General features: G+C 41.3%; 3 protein-coding genes across 3 annotated transcripts; 2 read left to right on the forward strand and 1 right to left on the reverse strand.

Annotated features, from left to right (window-relative positions):
- Positions 1–536: 536 nt before the first annotated feature.
- On the reverse strand, positions 537–6809 carry ankrd39 (ankyrin repeat domain 39). The gene is made up of 4 exons (XM_012849455.3): positions 6459–6809; positions 6210–6313; positions 3860–4063; positions 537–3761 (listed from the first exon to the last, which is right to left on the reverse strand). Exons 1-4 carry the CDS (start codon positions 6547–6549, stop codon positions 3558–3560), a joined length of 603 nt encoding a protein of 200 aa, XP_012704909.2. The 5' UTR covers positions 6550–6809; the 3' UTR covers positions 537–3557.
- An 873-nt stretch (positions 6810–7682) lies between these two features.
- Positions 7683–14338, forward strand: kctd9a (potassium channel tetramerization domain containing 9a). Its single transcript, XM_012849451.3, has 12 exons — positions 7683–7874; positions 8117–8238; positions 8324–8367; positions 8455–8551; positions 9509–9567; positions 9667–9795; positions 9901–9968; positions 10046–10141; positions 10227–10376; positions 10481–10586; positions 10663–10796; positions 12887–14338. Exons 1-12 carry the CDS (start codon positions 7827–7829, stop codon positions 13001–13003), a joined length of 1170 nt encoding a protein of 389 aa, XP_012704905.1. The 5' UTR covers positions 7683–7826; the 3' UTR covers positions 13004–14338.
- Positions 14339–16407: 2069 nt separating this feature from the next.
- On the forward strand, positions 16408–17245 carry gnrh1 (gonadotropin releasing hormone 1). Its single transcript, XM_036143550.1, has 4 exons — positions 16408–16571; positions 16686–16830; positions 16919–17017; positions 17165–17245. Exons 2-4 carry the CDS (start codon positions 16687–16689, stop codon positions 17210–17212), a joined length of 291 nt encoding a protein of 96 aa, XP_035999443.1. The 5' UTR covers positions 16408–16571; position 16686; the 3' UTR covers positions 17213–17245.
- Positions 17246–22947: the final 5702 nt, after the last annotated feature.

Genomic DNA, 22947 nt, shown 5'->3' on the forward strand with positions numbered 1-22947 from the left:
TACTCCAAAAAAAGGTAAAAAAAACCAAATCCTAAATTACCAGGATTATGTCCTGGGGAAATAATCGAACTAGTCAAAATCAAGTGTCCCAAAGGTTATTGATTTTTAGGTTCACTAAATGGATGCCTTTCTCAGGGCAGGAATTCCCAAAGTACTATGACAACAATCTTTGTTCTTAATGGTATTTCCTGAGTGGTCAGAGAACGAGCGATCCACAGGGCCTCAAACCTTAATATTATGCAAAGGAGCTGTGAGTGGGATTAAACACTTCTGTGACAAGAAAAACACAGAAGTGATCTATGACTGTATCTTTGTATATGATATCTCAGAGAGCCTATTATAGATCATGTTTACAAGTACGAGTGTGAGGACTTGATGCTGGTATCTTATTTAGCTGCTCAAATCAAAGACAAGCACACTTATTTTAGGAAATTTTGCTCATTGTTAGTTCCATTTTTGCAGTGCAGTATCAGTATTGCAACACCTCTAACACACACTAAAGCCTTGGGTGACGTCAGAAAAACAAATCAGAAATATTGAGGGAGAATTTCATTTATCTGTTAAGTAAAGTTGAAGGTTTTGATGTCAAAGTGTATCCAAAATCCACAGAGCCCCCAGAATTCCTGAACTATATTGTCCACATGTCAAGGATGATGAACATCTCTTTGCTCAGGACCTTCAGATCACTTCGCTGAGAAACTCACTCTGCCACAGTTGTAACATTATTAGAAATGCTGCCACTCGTATATATCATAATTCATTGCCTGTAGAGAAGAGTTTATTACAGCCTCTTAAAAAAAATCAACAACTACGATAAAATGAAAGCAAACAGCTCTGATTTAGCAGATATCAGTGTTAGCAGATATCCAAAATGCAGGTATTGAGATCGGAGTGGAAGGGAAAAGAATCCTAATTGATGCCCTTTTACATAGCAAATTAGTTTTCTTTAATCTTAATTTTTCTTAGTAGTTTTAGCCAAATTTCACCAGCCGATTCAAAGTTTTTGATTGATTGATTGATGTGTTAAACTCAACGTTGAAGTATTTCTATTAATGTTAATTATTTTTGTTAGTAAATTTTTATATTTGAAGAGAAGTTGTCACTATTTTATTTTGTTGTTTGAAAATACCACAGCTCAAATCCCACTTTTATCTATGGTGCCATCACCAAACTGGGCTGGGATCCACAGGACAATACGTAACAGACAGAGGGTTACTGGATTAAATATGAAATAATTACATGCATTCACTGCACAACAATACTCTATTTGTGTATAAAATCAAAACATTCTTCAGAAATGAAATGGTCTGATGACTTAAGAATAAATAAATACTTTGAGTGATATTGCAGGACCAAATCATGTAGCTACATTTTGTCTGAACACTGGTGTCTCTATCTTACTGTTAGAGCTGTAGCTGTTGCACTCATGGTATTTCTTCCTATTACATTTCCAGTGGTGTGAAGAAAAGACTGAATAACTGTCTTCTATTAGACAATAGCTCCCCTTACTGTCTGACATTAAAACTACTAAAACCAATCATCCACTTCCTGCACAGCCAAACCAATATACAGTAGTCTACCAGGACAAGTAACATTTTACTGTTATATGAGAAATGATACCACTTGTTAATGTACTCAACCATTAATGCTGCAATGAGTTTGCTGAGAACACTGTTCAGATGTGGCATCGACATCCATCCTGTCTCATTCAGTCAGCCAATAAATATTATTTGTATACCACATAAACACTGCAAAAGAGTGTGATTAAAAAACAATTGAAAACAACCAGTTGGCCTAATAAATAAATAAATAAATAAAAATAACACGGTAAAAAAAAACATACTGATGTGGATGTGGAAGAAATCATAATTTCAATACACTTTATTAGATACTGAAGGATGAAAGATAAAAACAGAAAATAATACATTTAATCTGATGATAAATACTCTCAAGGTCAATAAAAAGGTTTTAGAAAATGCTGATTAAATAGATTCTGAAAGAGTTGTAAAAAAAATAAAGTTATGAAATTAGGGTGATTGTCAAAAAAAAAAAAAAAAGACAGCACATTAGATTGCTCTTTTTATACCTGCTATTAAAATCCATTCTGATGAGCGGACTGTGCTCACCTGAGTCCAGTTCCAAACACAGAAGGGTGTGGTCACATCCCACAGCAGCTGAGCTACAAGAAAGATTTGGACCTTAACGTCACTTAAGCTACATTCTTGTCCAGATGGTTGAGATTCACCCAAGTTGTAATTTTTGTGGATTGAACTGCAAGAAAACTCATTATGTAATTTAATGAATGCAACATGACAGAAGTAAAGCAAGACAAAGGGGCAAAAGGACTGTGTGATACTTAAAAATGTTGGCTTCACTCGGCATGTTAGACAGCCAACAGATAAATGGGGACACATTTTGGTCTTGATCATCTGTAAGGATCATCTTGATCATCTGTAAGGATCTTTATATTTACAAGGCCACGTTGCTGAGTGACGTTGTCCTGTCACTCAGCAAATGAGCTGGTGGATACCATCCATTCCAAAATTTCAGACATCATTGATTCCATTGCTCCCATGGAGGTCAAGGTTGTCTCTGGTGAGAGAAAATCTCCGTGGGGAAATGCCTCGCTGGTAAGAAGTTAAAAAAAAAAAAAAGAAAAGAAGAGAATATCAAAAAGCCAAATAGGCATGATTAAAAACTGGAATCCAGGGGCCTCATGTAGGAAGAGTGCACAAAAAACTTGCAGCGCAATGTACACAACTCAGCCTGCAGAGATAATTAACATTATGTGGAAGTGTGCGGCAATCCATGGACATTTCTGACCTGCAGTGACAATGAACTAACCGGACTCTTTGTTCCGTATCTGGCGAGTCAGGTTAACGATGAACGGCAGCAACGCAAACTTCTCTCGCCAATCCCAGACCACAAAGTACTGAAACTCATCCGAATCCACTGAGATTGAACTCAACTCAGTCTTTAACTCTTTAACTTTAACTCAAGAAGCTTGAAGCACAATGTTTTCTTCATGAGTTTGAATTTTTATGGTTTTTACCCATGCAAAGATCACATTTGGCCTGTTATAATAACGTAAAAAATGATGGAAACGACCTCAGCCTGTAAACCGTAAAATGTTCCTGTTTGTGTCACACGTAACTGTAGATGCACATGAAATGCGTGCAAACTACCCAAGTGACACTTTCATCCTCATTGAGAATAAAACGTTGTCAGATCAGCGGGTTAAATACCAACAAGTGAGGTGTGATGATCCCTGAAGATGGAGAACGATGTGGAACGGTGGCAGCGTTGGATCTGCTGGAGGACATAACTGTTTATCGGTGTTTTTGACACTAATCTTTAAAATTCCAGGAAACTTTGTTCTGCCTCCGTGCACCTGCTGCAGTAGCAAACCCAAACCCATACAGACAATGTACTGGTTGTGAACTATTTTCATGATAATAACTAATAAATAAATATCAAAAAAGCAGGACAGTGCATTGTAGTATGAAGTTAACAGGGTGTGCTTTGTTCGCTGTGAGTCAACACTCTATCAGTCGTCATCATGTATGGCCTTCGTCTTGTGACATCTCTACGATCGCAGCCTCTCCATCCATCATGACGGGGGGCGGTTTGATGAGCTCCTGCAGATCTCCCTGCTGCGTCAGCTGATAGGGTAGCTGGAGCCTCTTGTTCGCCTGGCCGCAGAGAGCTGGGCGGCGGTGGAGAAGCAGCTGACACACGTCTGCATGTCCCCGTTCTGCAGCCTGCTCAGGCGTCAAACAGAGAAATAGTCACAGGCGTTGATAAAAAAAAGGTCAGGCGGCTGGTTTTCTGTGGAATGCCACCACGGGTAGCCGCGGACCTTATGCAAAGGATTAGCGCCGTCGTCGTCACAGAGCGTGAGATCTGCGCCGTGCTGGAGAAGGAGACCAACCACGTCCAGATGACCACAGTAAGCTGCTCGATGGAGAGGGGTGGCCCCGCCTGGCGTCTGAGGGGACGGGCACGCACCGCTCTCGAGAAGAAACGTGCACACGGCAAGATGACCACTACGGCTTCCATAGTGCTGAAAAAGCACAGAAAATAGAACAATTTCACACCTATTTTTTTTATTTCCTTTATTTAACTAGGTAAACCCCGTTGAGATCTGGATCTCATTATCAAGGGGGACCTGGGCAGAAATCGGCAAAACACTACAACCTGGTTGCAAAAATAAAACCAATTAATACATATGCACAAATATAAAACAATAAAAACAATTTAAAAGCAGTGACACTGTTTCAGAGAAGCTTGTTGCCTATCCATAAGAACCGCTCGAATGAAATAGTGAAATCCAATGAAATAGTTTCCGACATCTTGAGCTCAGACTGGAGCTGATTCCACGCTGTAGGAGCCAACACACTGAATGCTTTCTTTCCTTTCTTTCCTATAAAAGTATTTAGTGTCCAAACAACATAAAAAAAATATGTCCCAACATGATTAAGGGCTTAAAACACAGCTCTTAAAACTAGAGATAAGTACACATTTGCTTTACAACCAACAACGTCTTGAGACACTTACTTACAACGTCTTGAGACACTTACTAAACGTATCTACAATAACGTAATCTACAATAGATGTCAAATGTGAGAGACGATTCTTAGAAAGAAGTTTCTGAAACAGGATGGGACACAAAATACGTCCCTCTAGACTACTTCTGCAATTGTTTAAGGAAAATACTTTCATTTACAACAGTGTTCAGTTTAGTTTTAATCCTTGTGAAGACTGACTGCACACAGTGCACAGATTGGAGGGTGTTTGAAACTTCACCCACTGACCTGAATACATTTACTGATGCCGTAACATTTTACCTCCGTTTTTCTGAGCATATGTGTGTGTGTGTGTGTCCCTGGCCCCGTACAAGCAGGCCATGGACAAACTCACCAAGGAAATCACAGCAGCTAAGACAAGAAACAGTGAGCAGTTAAAACGCAGCTTCTCGGGTATTGATGGACCCTTTGACAGTCTGGTGGAGCTTAAACAACATGACGAGCGACAGGAGCCCATCCCCCCATGCTATGATGACCCCCGACTGGCGGACATCCTAAACAGCATCCTCTGTAGGATGAGGATCTGAAGTCCAGCCGTTCACGCCTCACTCCCACAAAAAAGGGCTACCTGCTCCCTTCAACAACTCTACAACCCCTCCCCTCTCCTCTGACCCCCTACGACATATCACTGAGGAAGATGCCAATCGTTTTTTTAGCATCAGAACAGGAAAGCTCCAGGACCTGTTGTCTGTGGTCATGAAATCCTTTGACTGGTGTTGAAGCTTCAGAAGGAGATCAGAGTCACCCTGCGGTTTGCGTATAGGGGCAAAGAGGTTGGCTACACTGCATTGTGCACCACGTCGACCACCCAGGGACGTACAACAGGATCCTGTTTGTGGATTTCAGCTCAGCCTTCATCATTAACCCAGACATCCTTCACCAGAAGCTCACCCCGCCTCCAGCTGTCAGTGGATCAGCAGCTTCATGACAGCCGGTGAGGCCGAGGAGCAGCTTCTCTCGCTAAAGAAAGTTTTCACTTTCTAAAACTAATCTCACAATCTCCCTTTTTTTTGTTTCATTGCATAATACAAATTAAAAAAAAATACTTTATGTACTGATACCTAATGTCCGTCCACTGTGAGCATTACAACTGAGGCTAAATTCCTTGATTATTCACACAGTCATGTCCAAATGCAGCTGATTTTGATTCTGAGAAGCCCATTTTGGCCTTGCTGAGGTGCTAAATGTCATAATATATAAAACTGCAAATGTCTGATCCTAGGATGTTGTCATTGTTAAGTGACAAACAATATTAGAGCGGACCGGACCCATCTCTAATTCAAACCCTGATGATGAATTCTTAGACAGTTTGAGAGGTTTAAAATCAATATGTACTGTGATTACATGTATGTTTGTATGTATTTATGATCTAAAAAAAAAAAAAACAGCACATACTCTGTTCCGTTTCTCAAGTGACTGATAGGCAGTTCAATTCAGTTCAAAGTAACTTTATTAATCTTAAAGGAAAACAAAATTAACCAACTCATATTAAACTTTAGATAGAACTAAAGGAAGACTTAAGGGTCAATATTTATTTATTTTGCATATGTTTACTTAGTCCACTAATTCATTCCCACCTGTTGTCAAAAGGAGTTAATGTCATATTTTAACCAGCAGACTCACCAGAGCGGTGTAACCAGCTGAGTCTCTCAGGTTGGGGTCAACCCCCTTCTGGACAAGGAGCTTTACTCTCTGCAGGTCTCCGTCCATGGCAGCTGCCCAGATACCTGCAGAGAGGGATGACAGCACAGCACTGTACCTCGCTGGCTACTATGAACACAAGCCAGATGTTTTATTGTTGTTATTGTCTCTGTTGAGACACCATAACTATACAATAGTCTGACACCACAGGTCTGACAAATGAATGCAAACCTCTTTCAAAATCCATTTCATCCAGAGTTTGATGGACACTCGGGGAGGAGGCGGGATGGGAGCAACATGAACAATGGTGTTTGTCAGACATGTCTGTAAGGGGATGGACAGTTTACTAACAGCTGAGCTTAAACCCCAGCTTTAGAACCTAAGAAAGGCATAAAACGTGTTAACATCGGACACACTTGAAGATTAAAACTTAATGATGCATTGGCGCGTATCATTAAAGTCACGTTACATCATATACTATAATATAACAGAGAACGGTTGTACCATTGTGCAGAGTGACTGCACTTAAAAAAAACCCGAAAAGAGAAAGCTCGGAACGGCTAAATGCTAGTTGTAGTGCGGGGTGCGCACCATTTACAAGCCGGCGAGGGAACCGGTGCGAACTGTGTAAACGACGCCTCAGCCGGGTACTCTGTTCAGATCTCTCTGTTCTGAGTGCCTACAGTTACCGTTTGTGTGTGTTCCAGTGAGTTCGAAACCCAGGACCTAACTGGAATACATAATCTAATCCACGCGTGTCCACCGTGTGACCCGGGAGTCATTTGTGGCCCTTGGAATAATTTTGAGTGCTATACCTTTTATTATATTAAGTCAAACATCTGAGGCCAATTTTCAGATCTACAAAAATAAGTTATTTTCTGAAAGAACAAGTCAATACTAAATTGTTTTGCATCGATCAAATGTATGGTGGCCCCACTGATCTAGTCTGATCATCCACCCGATTTAACCCCCGGCTGACTGTTAAGGCGTACACCCTGTCTGACGCATACAACGTCCTTACGTAGTTGCTCTCGGCCAATAGCGGTGTCATATTAAAAGTATACTTCACGTACAGTATACTTTTTTTGACTAACTCTATGCGACCGTCTAAAAAAGGAATACGCATAGATAACTGAATTAGCTGTTAGAATGATATGCTACAAGGCAGCAAATCTGCATTCAAGTGAATGTAAAAATAATATTATTTGAAAAAGACAGTCCATGTAAACCACCGCGCTGGCATTTGCGCAACATATTTTAGCCATTTCGCTCTCTTCAAACAGTCAGCAGAGTTTCGTTGCACTAAAACTACAGTACCCCAGAGCACAACTCCTAGACCGCTACACTTCCCTTACAACCCAATAAGTCGAATTTACTACTCATGAAAATGAACACAAAATACACCGATGCAGGTTTTTCCGGGAGATCATGAAGGCATCTTTTTTTTCTCGTGTTATTGTCTGATGTAGCTAGTTGACCAGCTTCATCTGCTTCCGAGAGCAAGTTGAACTGGCTGAAAAAAAATATATATACATATATATATATATAAATTTTTGCTCAAATTTCTATGAAGTAATTTAGAACCAAAGCGCGCGAAGGATGAGAAGAGTCACCCTGTTTGTTAACGGGACGTCTAATAATGGCAAGGTGGGTAAAAAGTCAGGCAGTGTGGGAGCCTGGGCCGCAGAATGACTGGCTTTCTCCCACAGAGCTACAGAAGGTGTACAACAATGGGAAAACTGTCGCGATTCTGTAGCTACGTGAACTAAATGTTAACTTTTAGCTCAAGCACGTTGTTCACACGCTTAACGTAGCCCAATTTGCGAGTTTCACAGCTTAGCTCGGTCCCTTACACTTTTATTTTCGACTGTAACTCTTTGCGTTTCCAGGTCGTAGCAGTTTACGGCACCTTGTCCGACTTGCTGTCAGTGGCGAGCAACAAGCTGGGAATCAAGGCCTCCTGTTTGTACAACGGGAAGGGTGGACTCATAGATGACATCGCCCTGATCCGGTGAGCTCATTCATTCCCCAGCGCTTAGTTATTACGGCATGGATGTTGTGTGCTGAATGTGGTCATTTGTGTTGTCTCTCACCAGGGATGATGACGTACTGTACGTGTCGGAAGGCGATCCATTTATTGGTGAGCAGCCGGGTGGCCTCTGCCTGCTTCTCTGCTGTGGGCCGGAGCGTGGACGCGTGTTAAGCCTTTGCTTTTTGTCATTCACAGACCCGCAGCATGAAGTCAGGGTGACGTCTGATCAGCACGGCGCACACACCGACTGGCTGACCCTAAACATCGGCGGTCGCCTCTTTACCACCACGAGGTGTCTGCGGTTTCATTGATCATTCGGTCGAACATGGTTTAATTCCCACAGTTCAGCACGGTGGTGGAACCGTTATGCTGTGGGACGGGAGGCAGTGGCGGTTCTAGACCAAATTTACCAGGGGGGCCAAGGTGGGGCCAGTGTTTTTTCACAGGGGCACAGAACAAAAAAAATGAAACAATAAAATGGCAATATTTAACTGTGTAATAATATTAAGTGAGCCACTTGTGGCTCTGGAACTGCAGGTTTTAGACCCCTGATCTAGCAGTTGAAAACTTTGCCCCCAGCTTAATACGGCTACACTGCAAAAAGGGAACACAAAGTAAGTAAAAAATTTTAAAGTTTGTGTATTTTTCCTTGATTTGAGCAGGTAAATAAGACTATTTGCCAATGGAACAAGATTTTTGCACTTAAAATCTTAAAATAATTCATCTCTATCATCTTATTTTAAGTGCAGCATATCTAATTATCTTATTTCAGGGGTAAAAATACTCATTCCATTGGCAAATAGTCTTGTTTAGCTATTCAACTCAAGGAAAAAATACACTCGTTTCAAGAAAATTGTATTTACTTTGAGTTCCCTTTTTGCAGTGTATAAAGCTAAACGTGAAACATCTTAATTTTTAAATTCTTCTTGGAGTAAAGCTATATAGGTAAAAAATAAAATTGGTCAAAGTGACCAATCAGTTATGGTTTCTTTGCCATTGCAAATAATTAGAAGAAGTGTATTTAATGTTATGTATTTAGTACAGGGGCCATAACAGGGGCCAGGACCATTTTTACTGGGGCCTGGGCCCCTGTTGGCCTCTGTCTAGAACCGCCCCTGACGGGAGGGGAGGGGAGGGGAAAGGTCTGAGGGGTTGGAATAGTTTGCAAAGGACTGTTCTGTATATGTGTTATAGACAGTATAACACATAAACATTTTTTTTTTTTAAACCTTTTCTTGTCTGTGTCCAGGAGTACGTTGGTGAGCAAGGAGCCGGAGAGCATGCTTGCTCACATGTTCAGTGAGAAAGGTAGCGCCGCGGTGCCGGTCATCAAACGGTTGATTCTAACGTGAAACAACTTTAATCGAGCCATTTTTACTTTTTATGTGTGTGTGTGTGTCCCTTCAGATGTGTGGGGAAACAAACGGGACAAGCACGGGGCCTACCTAATCGACCGCAGCCCCGAATACTTTGAGCCCATTCTCAACTACCTGAGACACGGTCAGCTCATTGTCAATGAAGGAATAAATATACGAGGTGAGCTTTTTTTTTTTTTTTTTTTTTTAGGGGATGCTCTGGGTTTTCCTGCAGCAGTCCGTCTTTAAAGCAGCGATGTGATCGGCATAAATGGTTTTTTTTCAGGGGTTCTGGAGGAGGCTCGGTTCTTTGGAATCGAGCAGCTGGCCGAGCAGCTGGAGGTAATAATCAAGGTAGGGTGAACCGTGCGTCACAATCCCTTCCCAGTGTTGTTTTTGTTCCGTTTACTAGTTTTTACCTTTTAAAACAGAACTCGCAGCCGCCCGAGGACCACTCTCCCATTTCGCGAAAGGAGTTTGTCCGTTTTCTGTTGGCATCCTCCACCAAGTCGGAGCTCCGCTGTCAGGTAAAGCAAACCAAAGTGGTTGAATTTCTCCTCAGGATCGCTATCTGAAATAAATATTCCACCGTGCTGCCCTTGGTGTTCTTAGGGTCTTAACTTCAGCGGCGCTGATCTGTCCCGACTTGATCTGCGTTATATCAACTTCAAGATGGCTAACCTCAGCCGCTGCAATCTGACACATGCTAATCTGTGTTGCTCCAATCTGGAGCGGGCTGACCTTTCTGGAGCCAACATGGATGTAAGTATAAAAATCAATCTTTTTTCTTTTTTAAAATAACCTTTGCTGTTGGTTCAAGAACACAAAGAATCCTTTGTGAGGTTTTTTTCTTTGTTCTTTTAAAGGGCGCCAATTTGCAAGGAGTCAAGATGCTCTGCTGCAACGCCGAGGGAGCTTCTCTAAAAGGATGCAACTTTGAAGATCCCTCTGGACTGAAGGCCAACCTCGAAGGCAAGCCCTCGTTGATCAAAAGGAGCAATCCGTCCGGTGCTGTCGCCTCTCTTTAACGCTTCGCTTTTATGATCAGGTGCGAATCTGAAAGGCGTTGACATGGAAGGAAGCCAGATGACCGGCATCAACCTGCGTGTGGCCACTCTGAAAAATGCAAAGCTGAAGAACTGCAACCTGCGGGGGGCCACTCTAGCCGGGACGGATCTGGAGGTGAAAGGACACTGTCGGAGGAGGATTATCTTTTAAAAGCAGCCGCAGAAGCTGAGTCACAGGGAAAGCTTGTGATGGACAGTTTTTAAAGGTCAAACATGAGGCTAAAACATAATTCATCTCCAGGCTGCCTTTATTATGCTACATAGCATGAACAAAGGAGGCCTTGTCGCTGATGATATAGAAGCTCTATTGTTCTTACTTTTTTGCATTTATTTGCACAGTAAAAAAAACACAAGATCTCAGCAAATCCAAAGCTTAAAAACGGTCTTTGTGAGACAGAAAGAAAAATCTTACGGGTTTTTAAACCTCTCTTTACAAAGTTTACAAATAAATACAAAATACAGGTAGAAACACAGAATTCTACTTTATAAATAATAACTCCATTAAATTTATTTATATAGCACCAATTCACAACAAATGGCATCTCAACATCAGTTCTATCGAATTATACAGACAGATTGGTTAAAAAGTTTCGTATCTAAGGAAACCCAGCAGATTGCATCGACTCATCGACTTGCAGCGTTCACTCCCTCTGGATGAGCGTGGAGCCACAGTGGGCTGTTGTTTGCATTTCATATTGGCCAGATGTAGCCAATATGAAGAGAAATAACAGAGAAAACATTAAGTTAAAAGCTGAAATTATTGCAAAAAGAGCTAAATTGGAGAGTAGTAGGAGAATGCAGCAGAGTGAGGGAAAGTGGTCTTTATGTCCTCCAGCAGTCTAAGCCAGTGGTTCCCGACCCGTTCCCCCAGTATTCCTGTCCTGCGTGTTTTAGGTGTCTCCTTGCTGCCACACGCCTGACTTAAATGAACGGATGATTACAAGGCTGATTTTAAGGCTGATTTTAAGGCTGGCGTTAAAAGTAGACAGGGTGTCTGCCTCACAGACTAAAACTGGGACTGGGTTCCACAGCAGAGGAGCCTGATGAGTAAAAGGTCTGCCTCCCATCCTACTTTTTTAGAGAGTCTGTCAACTTTTTGAGTAGTAATATTTCACTTTTTAATTACTTGCAGATGCTATAATATATACATTTTTCCCACCTGTCCTGTCTGGGGATTTCAGGTGTGCTATTTAGGCCCCATCCACCCAAAGGCGTACGCGGTAAATTTTTCATAACGCAACACGTTATTTGTGAGAGTGAGGCTCACGCAAGTCACGCAGTGAGGCGAACACACAGAAACACGAAACCAGTGTTTTGAAATTCGTCCGCTGGAACCCGGTTTAAAATTTTTTTTTTTTTTTTTGGCTTCCCAAAATGCTGGATCCGTGGCGACAAAATGCTTTTTGCGGATACAACTAATCTCGTTTCCTGTGTGCACGGGGCTTCAGAGAAGCAGAAGGGCAGTTTCACAGTAAAAAGGATGTGAAAACCTAGTTTTGCATTCTAGGTGCGGTCCTGTTAGTTTTACTTATTTTATTTTACCTGACATGTTAATGAGAATCAAATCAGATTACACGCCAGCAGCAAAGCTCGGCTTCACTGGATGCTGCTGTAGCAAAAGCAGAATGGGGGGGTTACTATAATAATAATTGGCTTTATTACATCACGACTTGATCCAACATCAAAGTAGGCAGGCCACATTCATGTAATAGTAACTTAATATTATATCAATGTATTGGCTGAACAATCATTGGAGTATAGACAACTCTTCTGATTCAGCTCTAAAAAGAAAAAGCTATGATTTTATTAAATTTTTTTACAAAACGTATTCCAGCGGCATGGTTTGCCCTCATCATGGTTGTAATAGCTGTTGTCTGGTCTCTGCTGTCTACTTGCATGGAACAAATAGTTGCAATTATCAGATAATGCTGTGTTTACATGTAATGTTGTTGTTGTGCTCGGTATTTAAAGATGTGACCCACTGATGAGCATTTCATATATACGGATATAAAATGGTATAGCAAATTATGTTTTAACAGAATAGGCTAAAAACTAATCTGACCGTATTTACTAGCCTCAGACTTAAATGGAGACGGAAGTACAAGACATGTTAACAATCAACACCCTGTAGATTGTGCCCTAATTGTCTCTGTATTTTTTATTTTTTTTAACATCTCCCCCCCTGCTTGTCTTTTCTTTGTGCAGAACTGCGACTTGTCCGGCTGCGATTTGCAGGAAGCCAACCTGAGAGGCTCCAACGTAAAGGGGGCCATTTTTGAAGAGATGCTGACCCCGCTGCACATGTCGCAGAGTGTCAGATAACTCTGCTGCCACACCGGCTTTCTCTCTACGTCTGTCTCTCTGCGCTCCTCCCCCTTCAGCGTGTCGTACAGTACATTCCCCCCCCCTCACTCAATCTACCTGCCCTCTGCGCAGGTAGCGGTGTGCATGGCCCCTGGCATTCCGCTGGTATTACGTTAGCTTTAAATATCTTGCACTAGAAAGTTTCCAGGGTCGACGGTGTATGTTTCATAAACGTCCAGCTGCATTTATCACCAAAACTAAGCAATCTTCCTGGCGCGTGTCATTTCCGGACGCGGTCCGGTGATTCTGCTCGTTAGATGTGTCCTGTAAGTTTTATTTATTTTATTCTACCTGACATGTTAATAGGAGTTCAAATCAGATTACACGCGAGCAGCAAAGCTGAGCTTCACCGGATGCTGCTGTAGCAAAAGCAGAAGGCGGGGGGGGCGGGGCGGGGCGGGGGGGGGTTACTATACCAATGACTGTGTCCGTATACAAAGGAGCTCTCCTTAAATATGGAGCCTAACGTTGCTGGATTTAACAAAGCAATGCAAGCCAAAGCCATACAGCACAGCAGCGTAGTCCTGAAAGGCTGTCAGTGCGCCGCAGAACTATGCTACAGCTTGAATATGCAACACACCGTGTAGAGCTGTAAGATTTCTCCGTTGCCGTCTTACAGCGTTGCTTTTATTTGTTCAGTGCTCTGTGAATCTACCTCCTCTACCGTTTGCGTGTCGGCGGTCCAGAGTGGCGTGCATGTGAATGTTGCATGGCTTACTGAGCCGTTGAGGCGCGTTCAGAACAGTGCTCCATATATACTCGTTCCTAATCATGCTTTCAACCTGTTTGCACATGTCCGTGTTGCCCGGTCTACCCTCTCACCAAAAAAAACATCCCGGTGCGTTTCTTGATGTACAGTGATGTAAATGTGTAAAACGAATCCAGTGCTTCCAAAGCTTTGTGAGTGTCGCTCGGTGTCGTGTCCCGCTTTCCTCACCTCACTTCCAGACAGTCGGTGTCCGTTAGCATGTATGAAGAGCTTTTGTTCGTGGAAGACCAGTGAAGTTTCTCTGGCTGCAGCTCAAAGCTGCTCTGATGCAATACTACAGCGTTCGCTCAGTCGGACCATGGGTACCCGGCCTCTCAGAATGAATAGTGAAGGCAATCATGTTGTGTATTTATACCTGACAGGTCAAGTCGATGGAAGAGCTAAGGTTATTTATTTAATACGTGTCACTGAACGCAACACAGTCAAGATTTGTGTGTCCGGTAACGTCATCTCCTCTTATTGCACTCAACCATGGAAATACGTCCATGAACGACTGTTATGAATAAACTGGTATAAAGAGGAAAGTGTGTTTTTTTTTTTTTTTCCTATTATTGGCTCAGGTTGTTTCAGTCATTAACGTGTTTTCCTGATATGGAGTCACTCATCTTCTACCGGCAGTGAATGTCAAGTACCGCTGCTCGACCACAAGAAAGGGTATTGTTTTCATTAATGTTATCTTCGTTAGCTTTTACAGCTAATTACTGTATTGACATGGAGCTAAAGCAGCGACAGCAGGTAGATGATGAGGAGTACCGGAAAAACGGAAGGCCTGTGAAGAGGCCTTCACTTTAGCCCCGCCCCCGACGGCAAAACAGTGCCAGCTTGTAGTGACACTTAAAACATCTCATTAAAAAAAAGCTGCAGTATAAAATGAGAATACCATCATAAGTTCTTACTTTCTAACAATGTTAAATTTTTCAATGCCAAATATCTTCTTCGATGCCGCTGCAAGATGTCGCTGTTTTAGCTCCTGATTAATCGTGAAAAGTGATTTTTTTTTTTTTCTCCTTACAACTACACATGCAGATGATAGCAGATGGATGTGAAGTGGAAGAGAACGTACTGTACGGTCAAGTTTTCTCAATTCATCTGAATCAAAACCAAAAGTTATGGCATGCGTCTCCATGCAGCCTCCCTTGCGCCTCTAAATAAAACCCAGCAGCCCTCAGAAGTCAGACGATTAGCAAAGAACACCACACTGTATATGTGCTTTTAATACTGCTGGAATTAAACTCATCTGAGACATTATGAAAGAGTTCTTTATCACAGTGAGATATCAACACCTTTCACATTTTGTCAGGTTACAACCACAACCCCGAACGAGTTTTATTTCCCTGTCTGAAATGTGTAGTATTTAGTCCCCTTTACTCTGATACCCCTAAATGAAATCCAGTGCAACGAAAAACACCTTCAGAGGCTTTTTGCTCAGTAAACGGAGCCCATCTGTGTGGAATTTAATGTCACTGTAAATCCAGCTGTTCTCTGAAGGCCTCTGGAGATCATTGAAGAACGAGCTCCAGTTGCCTCGTGAAGACCGAGGAACACACCGGAAAGGTCCGGTATGAAGTTGGGAAGAACCTGAAGCGTGTTAACAACACGATGTTCCAGCCTTTGAACATCTGACAGAGCTCTGTTCATCTGAAAATGAAAGAGGAATGGCCCAGCCAGCTGCAAATCTTCCAGGTCATGGCTGTGTAGCTAAACCTTACAGACCAGGAGACGAGCATTTATCAGGGAAACACCTGAGGCCCGTCATAATTCTGCAGGAGCTGAAGAGATCCGTAGCTCTCGTGGAGAAATCCGGCCAACCATTAGCTGTGGGCACCACAGATTTGGTCTTTATGGAAGACCAAATGGAAGAGGAAAACGATTGGGTCGTTGACGGTTTGCACAAGCTGTGCAGGGGAAACGGGAAACTACTGGTAGAAGGTCAGAGGAGACTAAAAATGCAACTTTTTGGCCTACATACCAAATGCTGCGCATGGTAGAAAGCTAACAGCACATCACCCTGCTGACACCACCCCCATTATAAAAAAAAAAAAAACCTGAGGTGGAAGAGCTTTTCTTCAGTAGGGACAGAGAAGTAGGTCAGGTTTGAAAGGAAGATCAAATCATATTAATGTGTATTAATGGCTCGGTCAAAGCCCACGCCTAAATCCAAATGAGAATCCCTGGCGAGGCTTGATAAAGCTCACAGGCGCTCACCATCAAATCCCTCTGAGTTTGGGCTCATTTGCAAAGAGGACAAAACCGCTGATCTGTAACGACGGACAACTAGCAGAGGTGCGACACCAAACAAGTTGCATCAGTGGTTCTGGAAGGTACTGACCCAGAGGGGCTCACTACCAAATGCATGCCGCACTTGTTAGATGTTTGTGCAGCTACTTAGTGCAGGTCTTTCAAAAGATTCAGTGAAGGTTGGAGCTGTAACGAAACGAAATTGTTGAAGGGCCACGAGGGCTCTTTGAAGCACTTCATCAGGAAGGAGCTCCCTGTGAGTGGAACACTTTGCAACTTTACATTTTTACTGAACTGAAAAAAAAAAAAATCAAACCGGTAGTGTCTAAAATCTTTCCTAAACGGCTCTGTGGGTTGCCAGTGAAAGCCTGGTGATGCCTAATCCCACTTTGCAGCCCCCTGCGGCGAGGTGATGGAGGTAAGAGAGCCGTGGCGACTTATATAAAGCACATTGTGCATCACCACTCCCAAAGCTCAACAGGGCAGGCTGGAGGAGCTCCTTGGCTTGTGGACAAAAAGGTAAAGTTCTTACGGGGTGAGAGGTGTGACCAATTAAAGAAAAGTAAAATGAAATGATTGTGTAGAGTACAAAGGGTTGTTTTTTTTTTCTTTTTCTCTTTCTCTCTCTGTCAGAATGGCTGTAAAAACGCTGAGTCTGTGGCTTCTCCTGGCGTGGACGGTAGGCCTACTGTCGCTGGGCAGCTGTCAGCACTGGTCGTTCGGGCTGAGCCCAGGCGGGAAAAGGGAGTTGGATGTGTCACCCGACAGGCTGGACAGCGTGAGCATCCGAGCGTTTCTTTTTTTTAAAGCGTTTCTTTTGAACCGTTTCTGCCCACATCCTCCTTGTGCTTTCTCTCCCGCCACAGATATTTGAAGGTTTAGCACACATGGCTGCGCCCTGCAGCGTCCCGGGCTGTGCAGAGGAGTCACCGTTTGCCAAATTCCACAGACTGAAAGGACTTCTTGTAAGATCTGCACTTTCATACTTTTTTTTTTTGTGTTCTGCTGACAGATCTGCCAATAATGTCATAACCAGAAACAAGTTAGATATATGGTGGTCATAGTGGTGATGAAATCTGTGCTCTGTCATTTGTATTTTCTTTTCTCTGCAGGTGAGGGTACATGAGAGGGAACACGGACACCAAGCGTTAAAACAATGATCTTTGCTGCATTGATATGTTACAGCTGTATTAGTTGCTGCATCCTCTTTCTCCCAATTGTGAATAAAAGTTATACAACCGCTTGCTTCACTCTGATTGTTTTTTGGGGGTTTTGATTGTTGCTAAAGAAGAAGAACAACAAAGTTGAAGCCTTTTCCAATCGCTAGAACTCTTTAAAGCAAGGGCCTCAGTAAAGAAAAACAATATTCTTCATCAGTCAGGTTGCAACATTCTTGTATAGCAGCTGACAGATGGATTCTTGCCACAAACTATTTTTTTTATCTGTTTCCACCATACATTGTAAAATTGACTGGGATCCAGACAATTTTCTGGCCAGGTCTGTTTCTTTCTGAGGAACAGGTCCATCATCCTGAAAAGTACTTTATGGTTAACAGATGTAAGCTTTGTTGTGAAACTCATGCACTGCAGAGAATGAACTATTTAGACTTTAGTACACATCAGTCAAAAGAACTGGCATCGTTTGGCTTACAGAGCCTCATGGAAGTATTCACACTCCTTGAACATTTCCAAAATCTAACAACTACAAACATCAATGTATTTCATTAAGATTTTTATTTTGATAGCCCAACACAAAGTATGGTCACGGTGTATAATTGTAAAGTTAAAAGAGATATTTACGCACAGCACACCTGTTACATTGTTATTGATAACAACAACAACAACAACAATAATAATAATAATAATAATAATAATAATAATAATAATAATAATAATAATTGTCCCACTTCTCAACTTCACATTAATTTGTGTTGGTCAACCAAAAAAACTAATAATAAAAACTACTTATGACAGTAACATGATAAAACACTGGAAAGTTCAAGGGGTGTGAAAACTTTTACAAAGCATTGTAATTAGTCCTACTTGCTAGACTAAATTAATCAAGGTACCCATCAGAACATTTCAAACAGTAGTGTGTACCAAACATGAAAAGATGATGAAGTCAGCAGAGGGGATTTGCTGGCGTGGATCATTTTTTTGTGCAGTCTTTGCAACAAAACCCAAAATGTGTGCAATATAGTGGGCAGTTGTCAGTCTGGAGACAACCATAATTATGTTGACTGCCTGATAACTGACTAGATTAGTTTTTGTTTTGTTTTGTTTTGTTTTCTGAATTGTATAGCAGGTCAGGGGCTAGGGAATGTACGGCAACAAAACCTGGACCCCATGTTTGGGTTACATCAGCCACAATGCGCAGGGGAGATATCAATGATAACTGTGATATTCTGCGAAATGTGAAATAATTTTTTTTTCTTTTAGAACAAAGTCATTCTTGTGAGGCCTGTCCAAAGAAATAACTTGCTGTAATGCTTTATTTTGTACCACCAGATGGCACTATAGATAAATAGAAAACTAATTCCTCATTTTGTTACTATGGGACTTGTTGGATTCTTATTTAGAAATTTGTAAAATCACACATGATCCCTGTGACCTCTGCACCAGATTTGAGACTGTATCGGTAAATTATAATCCTGATGTTTTTTTTGTTGTTGTTGTGCTCCTTGGTAAGGACAAAGTTGGCTGAAAGCCAGTTTATTAGGGTGTTGCCTGCTTTTCTTAATTCACATACTATCTCCTGTGGAATATAAAGCAGTTTTATTAGTGGTTAATCAACATGGCAATTATCTGAGGCAGGCTACATGTGTGTTTGCCAATGGGGTATGAAATTTAAACAAACTGAATTAGAGATCGAAGCCGATTCATCGTGGCGATTCCATTGGGGAGTAACAGCCTGGGTAATATCCTGCTGACAAGCAAATGGGCTGAGCACAGTCTTATCTTCAATGCAAAGTGTGTTTTTTTACAAATTAGTTCAATCCATCTGTCACTCGGGCATTGCTTAGCAAACACACATGGCAAAAAAAACACGTTTCCATTGGTTTCACATTGCAGATGAGTCTGCCCCCGTGTTCGCTCAATATACGCCCAACACCGCCTGAGTGTAGAGTGTATGCTTTATTAGAAAGGATCTGACAAACATTCAGTGTATGAAAAGCAATAGCCATCATGAACAATGAGTCTGTACCAATCCAGTCCTCTGTTTGTAATCAGGCAAACCGCAATCGTCGCCTGCAGTTAATCTGAAATATTAAATGGTGCAGAGGAAAGTAATGTGCCACAATCAGAGCTGAAGACATGCACACGCTGCTGAGCAGAGGCTCCCACAGCTACTAAGTCCAATAATTACTTCTAATTTGTCTCACTCAGACCAGTCAGATGCATTTAACTAATCCGAGTCAACACTGACCAGAGTTTCAGTACATAGGCACGTTTGTTTCTGTTAGACTCCTACACTAATAAAGTAAGCTGTTAAAAAATGACCCATTAAAACCAAGGGAGCAATTAAAATGGATTCACAGTGGGAAAAAATTAATTACTCTGGTAATCATTGTGTTTGTCCTAAGTTATAAAAGAGACAAAATATTACTGGCCTGTGATTAAGGCATAAAACATTACTGAAATGTTGGTTGAGGTTTTAAATCTTTTGTAACAAGGTTCAATATAAACCTTTCCCCTGAAAACCCAGAGCCAAGACGTGCCGATCATTGGCAACGCCAGACACTGGGTTAGAAAGCTCCGCCAGCCGTAAGATTTGACTGCAGCAAACTCGTTGCTGAACAAGCTGAACCTGGACGGAAACCTTGATTCTTGCTCCAAAACAGACACTTTGTCAACTACAAATCTTGGAACAGTTTGCGAGTTTGCAAAGTTTATACACATTTCTAATACAGCAAATCTAGACATATGAACCTTACTGTCATTTGTTGAACTCAAAATAGAACAAATGAGAATAGGCCTGATGATTGACTGAAAACACCATCACAAATAAATTTTTTTTTTTTTTTTTTTTTGCTTAAACGAATTTAGAATTTAAACTTTATTAAACATTTTCAAACAAATCTGCTTGATTGAAATTTGAAAATTAAGTTTGCTAATAAAATGGAGCTTGGTACCAACCTTGACTCTAGCATTAGCACTGTCGTTGAAACTAGCTAACGCTGGATGGAGATGCACCAACACAAAACCTGTGCCAACCACAAGGCTTATCTGCCACAAGGCAGTTCTTAACGTTTAATATGTTTAATTATTACATCTACAAACTAATATATTTGATTTAAGTTTATAAAATTGTATTGGATTACAAAGCCACCAAAATTATTTTTATAGAGTAGCTTGCTAACAAGTTATATGTTAGCAATGCTGTAGTTGAACTAGCGAAAGATTCCTACTTCAGCAATTATGCTTTCTTTTCGTTTTATAAGTAAATGTTGAAATATTTGTAATAAGTTGAAATATTTATTAATAATGTTACTCACATAAACATACCAGCCTTGTCATGTCAAATGAGGATAACGATCGACTGAACCAATATCTTCAGTTAAATTTTGTTTAACGCTGCATTCCAGTTTTACTCAGAAGTCAGAATTTCTGACCTCCAAGAAGGACGTTTCAACTGGAACATCCTCGGAGGTCAGAATTACCAGTCAGGAAGTAGGAGCAACACGACTGTACCCGACTTCAGTATTCAAGATGGCTGCTAATTGCATCAACATTGAATAAAACTTCATACTTGTTTATCATTTATGTAACATTTAGTCAGTCATACGTGTACTAATTTTGTAGTTTTGTAGTGTTTATAAGAGAAGATGTTCCAATGTTGTTTATACGCACAAAATACCACTTAGAACATTGTGTCATTGTTATTGTTGTAACAGCGTTGTTAAAAGTGGCAGTAGCGCCCATAATGGTCATATGAAGGATCCCCACCTCTTGTTGTTTAACGTATCGTGTTCAACTGAATAATTCTGTACGGCTTTAAAAATAAAAAAGACAAAGATGGCAATGAAATGTGACAATAAAATGCATTCTTTGACTCAGGTTGGCTGTATTTGTAAATTTAACTAAGGCTTTGCTGTAAGCGCTCATGTTTTTCTCCTACTTTCAGACAATCATGAAACTGGAACGTCATCAACTCAGAGATTACGTCATTCCGACTTGCGAACTATGTGGTAAATAAAATGCAGAAAAGCATTAGGATTTCATACATTAAAAAAAAGAAAATAATGTTTGCTTGAATACAATGTTCATCATTTTAAAGGCAAAATGTTTAATACCTAAAAATAATGTGTTTTACAGTGTACATTTGTATGGCTGGATCACCATTGTCTGTACTCATAATGTAATAGTTTTAGCAGTGAAAACTCAAACAACTAATGCCATATATCCGCACATTTAGTTTAAAATCAGAAACATGTAGAAGAGATAATACTGACCCATGCCTGGTGGTTGTGTGTGCTGTAGCAGTGTCATTCTAATATCATATATAAGGTAATAAAACAATAAAAACAACAAGCTGCAGTGAACTGTCTGTTGTAGATCTCTAGAAAGGGGAAGCACCTGATTTGAGGGGGAACCACTGGCCAAGAGAAAGAGAGGCGAGCAAGCAACTTAATGATTTTACTTATTTTGTTTAATTGACTCGTTGGTTAAGTCTAATTCAGAGCCCCTGGATGTTTTGTCTGCTAGAACAGTTTGTTTTCACAGGGATCAGATGTGCACGCAACTGTTTTACATGATTACAGATGAAAGTAAAGAAACAAATAAAAGGCAGAAAAAAACGAAACATACTTTTTTTTTTATTAGAAAAGCAGGCAAAGAAAAGGAGACTTTAAATGCTCAAAACAACAGCTTGAGCAAATCTTCAGCCAACGAGTTCATGTTGTTCCTGTGATCTGGTGAGATTGCTTATAAGAGAATCTCTCTCTAAATTAAAATGCAAGGGAGCCAAGATGCTAATCTTTCTGGAACTGCTCCACCGGCGAGGAGAGTCTGGCCCGGTGGACTCATTAAGGGTTGCTCTCCAGCTGAGCTTCATTTCATAGCGCAGTAAAATGCCTCGAGCCTGGCTACAATGGTTAAAAAACACAAAACGGCATAACTCAAGTTCCGCTCTCTGCCAAGTGCCGCTGAAGCATGGCCTCACCTCCGGCATCTAGGGTGCTCCGGTCTTCACAAGAGAAGAAGTGCTGCTTCACTTTGGCAGAGCTCTGGATAAAAGAGAGGCAGGTGAGAGGGCTGAAATGTGGGATCAGAGGAGGTTAGAGTCTGAAGGTCAGTCCAGGCCATGACAGCGGAAGCATACGGTTAATTGTGATGACAAGGACCTATGAGAGCACTCCCACAGACTAAACTCTCCTTGGAAAACAACCTGCAGTTATGCCTTTTAATACACACACGTCGCAAACCACAATTGGCAACTAAAACATTTCCGTTTTGTTTCACCTCAAATTGATTTCTCTGCTGTGACACAAAAGCAAAAAATATTGGTCCGGGTGGGATTTTCCTGTAATAATATTTTTCATCAGTTCCAATTAATCTCTTTTACATCTTCATCCCCGGCCCCTTTTTGCAGTTCAACATCTATCGCACTGAAACGAACACTAGTGTTTCCAACTCCACGTGCGTGCCTGAAAAGTTTGTCATCCCAGACATCCTGCTGAATAATGCAAGCGGAGACAGCACACTTAGCGTGACCTCAGACATATCTTGAAATATTCATATCATAAAAAGATAATCTATATCTTTTACACATAGAGGTCTGCATTAGGCTGTAACATTTTGACATCAATCATAAGCTGATAGGATGATGGATAAATGCACCGGCCCCATTTTCTCTTTCAGTTAATCAGTGTCAATTTAAATCATGCACTACACAC

The sequence above is a fragment of the Fundulus heteroclitus genome, chromosome 12, assembly GCF_011125445.2.
Source record: "Fundulus heteroclitus isolate FHET01 chromosome 12, MU-UCD_Fhet_4.1, whole genome shotgun sequence".
In the NCBI taxonomy this organism is placed as follows: Eukaryota; Metazoa; Chordata; class Actinopteri; order Cyprinodontiformes; family Fundulidae; genus Fundulus; species Fundulus heteroclitus.

Excerpts from the sequence above, each read along its gene's own strand:
- ankrd39 (XM_012849455.3), bottom strand. The coding sequence starts at position 6,549 with ATGTCTGACAAACACCATTGTTCATGTTGCTCCCATCCCGCCTCCTCC. Across the intron at positions 6,314-6,458 it reads TGAAATGGATTTTGAAAGAG|GTATCTGGGCAGCTGCCATG; the intron begins GTTTGCATTCAT and ends CCCTCTCTGCAG. Across the intron at positions 4,064-6,209 it reads CAGCTGGTTACACCGCTCTG|CACTATGGAAGCCGTAGTGG; the intron begins GTGAGTCTGCTG and ends GTGCTTTTTCAG.
- kctd9a (XM_012849451.3), top strand. The coding sequence starts at position 7,827 with ATGAGAAGAGTCACCCTGTTTGTTAACGGGACGTCTAATAATGGCAAG. Across the intron at positions 8,552-9,508 it reads CGCCTCTTTACCACCACGAG|GAGTACGTTGGTGAGCAAGG; the intron begins GTGTCTGCGGTT and ends GTCTGTGTCCAG. Across the intron at positions 10,587-10,662 it reads ACTGAAGGCCAACCTCGAAG|GTGCGAATCTGAAAGGCGTT; the intron begins GCAAGCCCTCGT and ends TTTTATGATCAG.
- gnrh1 (XM_036143550.1), top strand. The coding sequence starts at position 16,687 with ATGGCTGTAAAAACGCTGAGTCTGTGGCTTCTCCTGGCGTGGACGGTA. Across the intron at positions 16,831-16,918 it reads CACCCGACAGGCTGGACAGC|ATATTTGAAGGTTTAGCACA; the intron begins GTGAGCATCCGA and ends CTCCCGCCACAG. Across the intron at positions 17,018-17,164 it reads ACAGACTGAAAGGACTTCTT|GTGAGGGTACATGAGAGGGA; the intron begins GTAAGATCTGCA and ends TTTTCTCTGCAG.